We start from the raw sequence: 7,514 nt of genomic DNA on the forward strand, positions 1-7,514 counted from the left end.
CTACTGCTACCAGTACTACTGCTACTACTACTACTGTTACTACTGCTACTACTACTACTGTTACTACTGCTACTACTGCTACCAGTACTACTGCTACTACTACCAGTATTACTGCTACTACTACTACTACTACTACCAGTATTACTGCTACTACTACTACTGCTACCAGTATTACTGCTACTACCACTACTACCAGTACTACTACTACTACCAGTACTACTACTGTTACTACTACTACTACTAACACAGTTACCACTACTACAGTGACTACTACTGCTACTACTACTACAATTCAGTCTATGACTGTGAGAAAGAAAGGAAAAGCTACTTCTACGCAACATAAGTGGTTTTATCCACATTTCAGCCTCATAACGTCAAATAATCCATTTTCAGACTATCGGCCAATAAAACAAAGTCTGTAACAGTAATAAAAAAAAAATGGCGTTTTGTCATATTATCGTAAAATATAGTCTGAAGATGGGGGGGAAACGTGGTGGAAGAACCGAGACCATTTGAAATTCAAGAAAGACGTTTTGTGGAACTACTACTGTATCCACTACCTGGAAAAACACAAACATTTCAAAATGTAATTGAATATTACCATATGTTGTTCCACGTTTGAGATCAGTCCTCTTAACAATGCTTAACTATGTATTAAAAAGGCCATTGAACCTAAAGTAAATATATATTTTCTCGATCAGTAAAAATGCTATGCAAAACAGCATTCTAATGTGTCATTGTAGATATGACCCTCTTGACGTCTCAACCGCCTGGTAGAGCTCTGTAACTTGATTGGAAAAATAATATAGGAAATTATTATTTCAGTTGGTAGTAATAAGAATTTAATGTTAAATACTTGTTTTAACGTGTTTTCTCAAGAAGAAACAGAGGGTAACATTTGTTTCGTCGTCGTTGTCGAGTATACTTTCTACAATTTGATTTCATGTGGCATAAACAAAAAAAACACGATTTTTCAGTCAAAAATATGAGATAAGGGCGGGAGCACTGTGTGTGTTCTCTCATGAAGACTAAGTGCATGTGAAGTGAAATATGTCTTTCCACACCGGGAGCAGTGGTAAGGCATCTTCCCTGTGTGTGTTACCTCGTGGTCTGTCAGCTGCCTAAACTGGGTAAATATCGTTCCACACTGGGAGCAACGAAAAAGCTTCCCCCCTGTATGGCATTTCTCATGCACTTTCAGGTTCCCTAAATTCTTAAACGTTTTTTCACAATGAGAACAGTGGAAAAGCCTCTTCACTTCTGTGTGAGTTCTCTCGTGTGATTCCAGGTTCCCTAACTGGATAAATCTCTTTCCGCACTGAGAGCAGTGGTAAGGCTTCTCCCCTGTGTGTATTTTCGTATGTGCTTTCAGACTCCCCGAATGGGAGAATCTCTTTCCACACAGGGCGCAGTGGTACGGCTTCTCTCCCGTATGTGTCCTCCCGTGCGTTTTCAGGTTCCCTAAATGGTTAAAACTCTTTCCACACTGGGGGCAGTGGTGTCGTCCAGCTGGTTTGGGCGTCTCTGGGTCCGGTTCCCCCGGAGGACTCTTACCGCTGTCAACGTGAGAGTCTGATCTCTCTCCTGCCAAAGACAGTGTTTAGTTAGACAGACATGTACGAAGTCCACATGATGAAACCTCTTACTAAGTCTTTGTATGGCGTTTAATATAGATCCCTCAGAGCAGAGTGGCTGTAGAGAACTGTAGGCTAATTTTTAAAAATCCTATTGAACTTTACATGTTGTTGTGTCTTATTTTGTTGACATCCAAATCCGATCTAGATTTATGATATCCTTATTACATCTTGACATCCTTATTGATCAAAAATGACATCCTAATCTGATCTAGATTTATATTATCCTTATTACATCTTGACATCCTTATTGATCAAAAATAACATCCTAATCTGATCTACTTCTTAGGGGTTGTAAGGGAATTTATCCAAATCTGATCTAGCTCTATTACCTCCTTATTGAGCTCTACATCCAACATCTGATATAGGGTTAGCAGGGCATCAATGGAATGTGGATGTCAGATTAAATTAGGTTGGTTTCAATTATTGACTAAGACTTTGGAAGTAAATCCAAATTCAATATATGACATCAAAATAGGTAAATAAACAAAAACAGGAAGTATAAATAGAATATTTATTTATTTATTATTTTTGATATTCTTTTGCTTTTAACTCAGCTAGGTGAACTGGAGGAGTGTGCTCGAGAATATAACACAATAGATATGGTAGGAGAATATAACACAATAGATATGGTAGGAGAATATAACACCATAGATATGGTAGGAGAATATAACACAATAGATAAGGTAGGAGAATATAACACAATAGATATGGTAGGAGAATATAACACCATAGATAAGGTAGGAGAATATAACACAATAGATATGGTAGGAGAATATAACACAATAGATATGGTAGGAGAATATAACACAATAGATATGGTAGGAGAATATAACACAATAGATATGGTAGAATATAACACAATAGAGAATATAACACAATAGATATGGTAGGAGAATATAACACAATAGATATGGTAGGAGAATATAACACAATAGATATGGTAGGAGAATATAACACAATAGATATGGTAGGAGAATATAACACAATAGATATGGTAGGAGAATATAAATAACACAATAGATATGGAGAAAATCCAACTGGATTTTTTTTTTTTTTTGGAGAGACCATCCTCTTAGAAATGCAAGAGAAAGGTCATATTGTAAAATAGCTCCCTGATGCAATTCCTTTGGATTCCACAGGGCGTCAACAGTACATCCTGTACAAAAACAAACTCACGTCCTTGACAACTTCCTGGACAACAGCTCTGCACTGCTTCACGAAGCGCAAGAAGTATGAATGCCCTGACTTCTGAAGAGGTCGTATCACTGTAAATGCTACATGGTCAGGTATGAATGCCCTGACTTCTGAAGAAGTATCACTGTAAATGCTCATGGTCAGGTCACTGAATGTAAATGCTAAACATGGTCAGGTATGAATGCCCCCTCTACTTCTGAAAGTATCACTGTAAATGCTACATGGTCAGGTATCACTGTAAATGCTACATGGTCAGGTATGAATGCCCTGACTTCTGAAGAGGTCGTATCACTGTAAATGCTACATGGTCAATGCAGACGTCAGATTAACTATGCAGCGCCCAGATGCACAATTCACCTCACCGCCAATTGACATCTGATTGGCTTAACGCACCACCACAATTTAATTTTTTATTTTTTTTAACCTTTATTTAACTAAGTCAGTTAAAGAACAAATTCTTATTTTTAATGACGGCCTAGGAACCGTGGGTTAACTGCCCTGTTCAGGGGCAGAACGACAGATTTGTACCTTGTCAGCTCAGGGGATTTGAACTTGCAACCTTCCGGTTACTAGTCCAACGGTGTGGACCTGTGGAGCTTCTCAATTTTCTTCACCTAAAACAGCTAGCAAAACAAAGTGTGTTTTTACATCCATTGAGAATTACAATAGTTCCTCAATGTATTTAAAAAAATATTTTCCAGCTCTCTCCCTTTCGATGAACCACTCAGCGTGAAAAGGGAAACAAGTAAATGCTCTGATCCAGTGGAAACGTCATAAAATAGACCTGATTACTTCTCATCAGTGCTCGACTTGGGCTGAAATAGGTTCCTGGTACTCATTTTGGGTGCTGGTACTGTCTATATGTAGGTGCAGGAGCCCCACTATACTTCTGAGCTAATATTCTATGAGAGGAACATTTGAGGTTTCGCTACTCAGCTCCAGTGAGCGCCTGTCCAAGTCGAGCATAGCTTCTTAGCTCTTGCGCAAATAGCCTACAGCTGTGTCGGTCCTGAGCTCACCGGTTGAGGGGAGGATCCAGAATATGTTATACAATGTTGCTAGGTTGCTAGCACAAGCTTCAGGACTGACCCAAGTTAATAGTTGATACAATGTTTCAAGTTGGTTGCAGACAGGCCATGCATAGTCAATGTGATTTTATAGGATATTTATTTTTTAAATCAGGATATTTTCTACCTGCAGGCTGCAATGTTTTTATTTGTTGACTTTATGTATTTTTACATAGTTGGAAACAAAAAATACTTTGGGTTTTTATAATTTTCATTTATATTGAATTTTGATGAACAACATGACAATGATTTTGAGATATGAAGACCTTTATTATACATGAAATTAAAATGTTCCATGAAAATGTGCATATGAAAACCATATCTGGCACGCAGATAAGTAGAAATGGTACGATGAATTGGCATTCCACATAAGAAAAGGCAGAATGGTGTCTATATATGGAAAAATACACGTAAAAAAATAAAATAAAAAAATCGACCAAGATTTGTATTAGTTGGGGAACAGCCCTACTGGGAACAGATACCAGCCCTACTGGGAACAGATACCAGCCCTACTGGGAACAGATACCAGCCCTACTGGGAACAGACCCGAGTGGGCAGATCTATTTTATTTGTTCAAACTCAACTACAGCACTTACTTTGACGTGTCAAATCTGATCCTTTCTTCTCTTCTCCTCCTCTCACAGTTCCACTCAGCCCTGTTGTTTTCCTGCAGTCCACCAGCAGCACAGACAACCTCTTCATACCCAGCAGTAAAGTGCTATCCGGACAGGCTCGATACAGGGACTCCGGGAGGGAGGAAGGGCTAGCGTTGTCCTGGTAACCATAAAGAGGGGACACAGACACATATCATTATGGTTGCTGATGTCACTGTTGTCATAAACTGCTTTACAGAAACACAGCCCAGACCCAGAGAGAGCAAGCTGTATGCTAGACCAGACCAAGCTGTATGCTAGACCAGACCAAGCTGTACCATCTGGTGTTCTGATCTGGAGAGACTCTTCTCTGCCTCGTCAGCATCAGGATGTTGTTGAAGCTCCCCAGAGGATCCATGATAGTAATGTATCTCTCCTGTGTGAACGAGAATATCAAACAGATGGTAAACTTATGACCATCTATTGCAATCATAGATGGAAGGGAATTCGATTTGATTGGTCCTCAACTCACAGCTCAGACACAACACTTGAGTCAGGATAAAGTTGGGTTAGCCTGCCCCCTGATTGGTCCTCAACTAGCCTGCTCCGGAGCAGGTTAGAGATGAAGGATTTGTTGCCATAGAAACTTACATGGTTAAGAGGTAAGAGACCTTCAACAGTTTTCCTGAGTGAGTCGAATTCAGAATTGAACCGAAGTCAGCTCACTAACTCCTCTATCCCACTACATAGTATACCCCTCAGAGTTAAACAGGCTGTTGTGGGTTCTGATAGGAAATCAAAGTTGAGCAGGTGTTCATAATGGTTTGTAAACTCGGGATATATTGGGTTCAGATGGGGTATGACCGTTGAACTGAGGTCGTTGGGCATTTAGAAGTTATATTCTTCAACAATCAATGGCTACAACTCTCTCTAATGTGTCATCAGGTTCTAGGACTTCTTCTCCGCTTTTAAACTGTGAGATGTGAAGTTGTGGACTGGTTCCGGGTGACATTATTGGTGCACAGAAGCGCTCTGTGAATTTCATAGGTTCCCGTGCCTTATAGTGTCACAACGCCCCATCTGTCAGCTCTCTGTTTCCACTCTCTCGGCGGAGCTGACCTGAACTGCCAGGTTTCACACCCCACATTTACATAGGGAGTAATATGTAACATGTTCTGGCCTATCCAGAAAAATGATCTCTTCCTCAGAGAGTGAACCCAGCTTGGGAGACAGCACCCAGTGTGGAAAGATGTTTACCCGCTGACTAAACTAAATTCATTTAGATGTAAATGGACAATAAAGTATCAATTTAAAAGTTTTTAAAAAATGCATGTACCAATTGCAGATTGCCCCTTTATCAATTCCTCCAGTACTGTATATTTGAGTGCATAACTTCAGTAGAATGCCCCTTTAAAACCACACATTAGCCTAGTTCAACAACTGCTGAGTTGTTTTTAAGACAGTACTCACTGGTGTTAATCAGATCTTCTGTCTCCTCCTCTTTCACTCCCAGAACGGCTTCAACCTTCTCTTTTATTGAGATAGCCTCCTCTTCCTCCCCAAAAGGTTCTTCTTTCACTGAAACAGCCTCCTCTTCCTCCTTTTTCATTCTGAAAGCTTCTACCTCTTTTTCCACTGTGACAGCCGATTCTCCCTCCACCCCAAAATGCTCCTCCTCTTCTTTCAATGTGATAGCCTCCTCTTCCTCCTTTTTCATTCTGAAAGCTTCTTCCTCTCCTTTCACTGTAATATCATCCTCCTTTACGACAATGTTCAGCCCCAGAGCTTCTTTCTGAGTCCAACAGACCTCTTTAGCAGGGGAGAAGTAGCTTAGTGAGCTCATGGTCGGGGATATTAGTTCGCTAAATAGCATTAGCTGGTTAGCATTAGAAACTAGCCTAGTGCCGGGCTCAGTATCAATCTTAACAAGTTAACACATTTAACATGCAAATGACGTTACAATTAAACAGTTGATACGTTAACACAATTGTGTTTAAAACACTGAGACTAATATACATAAGAATGGCCTAAAGAGCTTCAATATTTCATTTTCATGTTGCCTAGCAAGCTATCGAGGTGGATGAATAAGTAGCCGTGTTGCTCTTCTTAGCATCCCGTCCACTAGATTATACGTCACGGAATAATGACTCACGTCGCCATCTGTTGTCTGAAATGGGTGACGCAAAGAGGACTCTGTCAAACAATGTCATAACAAATCATTTCAATGTAAGGTTTTTTCCACACTTCTTATACATACACACTATACAACTATCTGCAAAGTTGATAAAAACCGGAAACATCCGGTATTGATTGATATCAATATGTTGAATCATGTGGAAGATATATACGTTCATCGGTAGCGTGGCCGAGCGGTCTAAGGCGCTGGATTAAGGCTCCAGTCTCTTCGGAGGCGCGGGTTCGAATCCCGCCGCTGCCAGATATTTTTGGCTCTTGAGTGGCGCTGCATCTCAGTTCTAGAGGCGTCACTACAGACCCTGGTTCGATTCTACACTGTATCACAAACGGTCGTGATCGGAAGTCCCATAGTGCGGCTCACAATTGGCCCATGTTTGCGGTCATTGTAAATAAGAATGGTTCTTAATTAACTGACTTGCCTAGTTAAATACAGGGCTAAAAAAAAATATTTATGTATATCATCAGAACTGACAGACATATTGTCCTCATTCCAGCACAGCTGTTGATTCTCCAACCCTTTTCTCCATTTCGTCCGCACTACTCGCCTCCTTTTCATAAACTATGGTTCCTCGTCGTAGATTTATGTCTCGAAGGTGAATGTTGATCCAACACCTGCAGTTTTGATTTACATTTGGTTAAATTGTCAACTAAAGTGAATTCAACATGAAATCAACTAAACATTTCACCATGTCATTGGATTTAATTTGGGTGAAAATGCTTTATGTTAATCCAAAGTCTTCAGCAATGCGTGGGCGAGTCAGTGCCACATGTTCATTTTTGCCGACATCAAGAAGTTATCCTGAAAAACCTAGGCTATGTGGCAAATA

General features: G+C 40.1%; 1 protein-coding gene and 1 non-coding gene across 2 annotated transcripts; one reads left to right on the forward strand and one right to left on the reverse strand.

Moving 5' to 3' along the window:
• Positions 1 to 258: 258 nt before the first annotated feature.
• Positions 259 to 6,633, reverse strand: LOC112239566 (zinc finger protein 37-like). Its single transcript, XM_042313312.1, has 4 exons — positions 5,962 to 6,633; positions 4,830 to 4,927; positions 4,495 to 4,672; positions 259 to 1,584 (listed from the first exon to the last, which is right to left on the reverse strand). Exons 1-4 carry the CDS (start codon positions 6,362 to 6,364, stop codon positions 974 to 976), a joined length of 1,290 nt encoding a protein of 429 aa, XP_042169246.1. The 5' UTR covers positions 6,365 to 6,633; the 3' UTR covers positions 259 to 973.
• Positions 6,634 to 6,846: 213 nt separating this feature from the next.
• trnal-aag lies at positions 6,847 to 6,928 on the forward strand. Its single transcript has one exon. It is a non-coding gene; the product is annotated as a tRNA-Leu (tRNA).
• Positions 6,929 to 7,514: the final 586 nt, after the last annotated feature.

This window comes from Oncorhynchus tshawytscha, unplaced genomic scaffold (assembly GCF_018296145.1).
Source record: "Oncorhynchus tshawytscha isolate Ot180627B unplaced genomic scaffold, Otsh_v2.0 Un_contig_2718_pilon_pilon, whole genome shotgun sequence".
NCBI lineage: Eukaryota > Metazoa > Chordata > Actinopteri > Salmoniformes > Salmonidae > Oncorhynchus > Oncorhynchus tshawytscha.

Excerpts from the sequence above, each read along its gene's own strand:
- LOC112239566 (XM_042313312.1), bottom strand. The coding sequence starts at position 6,364 with ATGCTATTTAGCGAACTAATATCCCCGACCATGAGCTCACTAAGCTAC. Across the intron at positions 4,928-5,961 it reads AGAAGATCTGATTAACACCA|GAGAGATACATTACTATCAT; the intron begins GTGAGTACTGTC and ends TCGTTCACACAG. Across the intron at positions 4,673-4,829 it reads CCAGATCAGAACACCAGATG|GACAACGCTAGCCCTTCCTC; the intron begins GTACAGCTTGGT and ends TATGGTTACCAG.